This window comes from Microtus ochrogaster, linkage group LG9 (genome assembly GCF_000317375.1).
Source record: "Microtus ochrogaster isolate Prairie Vole_2 linkage group LG9, MicOch1.0, whole genome shotgun sequence".
In the NCBI taxonomy this organism is placed as follows: Eukaryota; Metazoa; Chordata; class Mammalia; order Rodentia; family Cricetidae; genus Microtus; species Microtus ochrogaster.
Window position 1 is genome coordinate 25,344,047 of NC_022034.1, and position 2,748 is coordinate 25,346,794.

The 2,748-nt window shown below is 48.0% G+C and overlaps 1 protein-coding gene across 5 annotated transcripts in view; it reads left to right on the forward strand.

Moving 5' to 3' along the window:
- The window catches only part of Fyn (FYN proto-oncogene, Src family tyrosine kinase), a 203,035-nt gene that overhangs the window by 160,832 nt on the left and 39,455 nt on the right, over positions 1-2,748 (forward strand). For all 5 annotated transcript variants that reach the window (XM_026787496.1, XM_005363535.3, XM_005363536.3 and 2 more), the window contains one exon: positions 1,387-1,485. In XM_026787496.1, the coding sequence (XP_026643297.1) occupies positions 1,387-1,485 (99 nt within the window). The remainder of the gene's footprint in view (positions 1-1,386; positions 1,486-2,748) is intronic.

Consider the following 2,748-nt stretch of genomic DNA (forward strand, 5'->3'; position numbering starts at 1 on the left):
AAAAAATGAATCTTTAAGAACAAACAGACACCTCAGTAGCAGTTCAGTTCCCTGTGAACTATTCTGACATCCCATGGCCACACCCACTGGACTAGTTGCCATTTTTTTCTGTGGCTCTCTAAAACCCCACCCGACTCGCTGCTCCTTGGTACCCCTGCTCAGAAGTTTCATCTGTACAGGCCCTGAAAAGACTCCAGGTTAACCAAAGGCTAGATGTCGTTATATTGGAGAGAATGCTCCCCCAGCCCTATGCCAGAACATTTTCTTCCTTGCATGAGAGTATCAACAGAGCCCAGCCAAAAGGTGATTTAAAAAAAAAAAATATTGTAACTAAAAGCCTGGAGTTTCTCTTGTTACCTCAAAGGACTAAAGGAAGACAAGGAGGCGATGTGTCTGTCATAGAGCAGGCTGGGAGGCCTGATGTGCAGGAGGCAGCCCCTGCCCTCCCACCACTCTCCTGACCTCAGCGGTGGAGAGTCACAGCTAAACTGCACACAACAGACCTTCCGCCCACCCGTTGTTAGTGGGAGGAAGCCCATACGCCATCCTTGCCTTTTGTTGCACAAAACCCTGCATAAATCCAAGCAGGTGGACACCTGTTTTCTGTACAGACTTTATACTGAGTGTTGAAAGTACCCCCACCCTCCACCACACCCCCACCCCCTCTTCACACCCGAGCACTTAGCTGCTGTACCTCAGAGTTTGCTGCCCTCTGTGTTTTCCTGCCCCTGCTGTCCCCCACCCTGCCTCAGATTCAGGCAGGCTGAAGCTGTGAGTGTTGATAGAGTGACCCCCAGATGAAAGTCTCTGAGGAAAGCCTGCCTTTCGATGTTCTTGATCATTCTACCTGCAGAACGCATGCCTTCCCTCTTTCTTAAGAGCAAGCAAGATGGGTACCTAAGCATGCATGAGTCCCTCAGTGTGCTTCCTAACAGGCTTCCCTCCCCCAAACAATCCACAGTTTTCCCAGAGTGAGCTGGGGCTGCTGTCTGTGCTCACCCCACACACCTCATCCAACTTTGCCTCCCACCCAGTGAACCACTCCAGAGCCCCTCTGGAGAAAGTGTGTGTTTGTCTTAGAATCTCTAGCCTTGAGGATGACCTTGAACTTGTAGCCCTTCCTCCACCTCCCAGTGCTAGGCAAACATTACTGGCTCAGCTGCATAATCTCACCAGAAGGCAAGAGGCAGCCCCGGCTTCAACTCATGGTGATCTGGGTTATAAGCCATTTGGTCTTCTTAGGGCCTATGTTAGCTTGCAGAAGAGGAGCAAGACTACAGCAGTTGCAAGGCAGAGGGGTTAATTACTGCATCAAGTCTGACTGCAGAGTGCTGCGCCGAATGAACCGGATGACGCAGTCATGTCTCTGCTCTTGTTCCTTTGCAGGGAAGGAGACTGGTGGGAAGCCCGCTCCTTGACGACGGGGGAAACTGGTTACATTCCGAGCAACTATGTGGCCCCAGTGGACTCTATCCAGGCAGAAGAGTATGTTGTTGTTGTTTTCTCTAACTACCTGCTTCTAAAAGTTAGTTGTCACAACAAAATGCCAGCGGCATGGCACGGGAGAGTGAAGAAATTTACCCCTGATTGTGGCTTGAGAGAATATAATGCTATGTTGTTCTGATGCCTCTGGAACACACTGTTACCAGCTTCATATTTTCCTTTAAGCCCGTCCATTTTCTTATTTAGAAGCTTTGTACGAGTACCCTAAGTGAAAACCCAATAACTTGCTCTAGATTAAAAACTAACGCTGTGAAACTCCACTGTGGCCTGCATTATTGAGAGCCCACAGTGCGCCTGCAGTCTGCTCCCTGGGCCCTGAGGAGGCAAATCATCACTAAAGATTAAGCTAGGAGTCTTCTCCCTGATAATCAGAAATACCGAGAGTCCTGAAAAGACACCTTTGGACCCCAGGTAAAAGTATTTCACATAGAGCGAGTCCCATCACTTGGAAAATACTACAGTTTCAAATGATGTTTTCCCGTGAGGTCTTGGTTGTTTTCATGGAGATAGCCATTGGCTAGCAGTTAGCTGGCCTCACTCCCCCACTGCAGACAGTTTAGGAACCGTGGTGGGAGACGTCAGGGTTCTCAAAAGATGAGTGGTTGAGCATCGCTCCTACTACCAGAGCCACTTGGAGGACTCTGGCAAGAGGAAAGGGACATTGGTGTCCCGAGCTCAGGAAATTGGCCTCTGCCCCAGCCCTTGGCTCACTGCATGTTTAAGTCATAGTTATAACGATAAGGATTCCTAATATTTGGGTTTTTTTTTAAAGATGAGGATAGTTCTTTTTTAAATAAGCCATATATATTTTTTTATACATGCAGTTAGTTAGCATTATGTTAAAGTGCTACTTAGATAATAATCCATTGTTCTCTAAGCCCCCCCTTCACCACTGTTGTTATTGACACCAACCAAGAAAGACATTGCTCACAGGTAATTGCTGTCATACCCTTCACATCAACTATTGCTACACTGGGATTATGGGAAATGCTGGCCTTCTCAAGTCACTGGAGAGCTAGGGTGGTGGGGCTTATCTCCCCTCAGAGTCTGACACTCAGAAGAACTGACAGTGAGCTTACTAGCTGCATTCAGGTGTGATGGATTCATTTTTAAAAACCGTATGTTTTCATGGTTAAAGATCCTAAAATTTACGCCTTTAATCCCAGCACTCGGGAGGCAGAGACAGGCGGATCTCTGTGAGTTCGAGACCAGCCTGGTCTACAGAGCTAGTTCCAGGACAGGCTC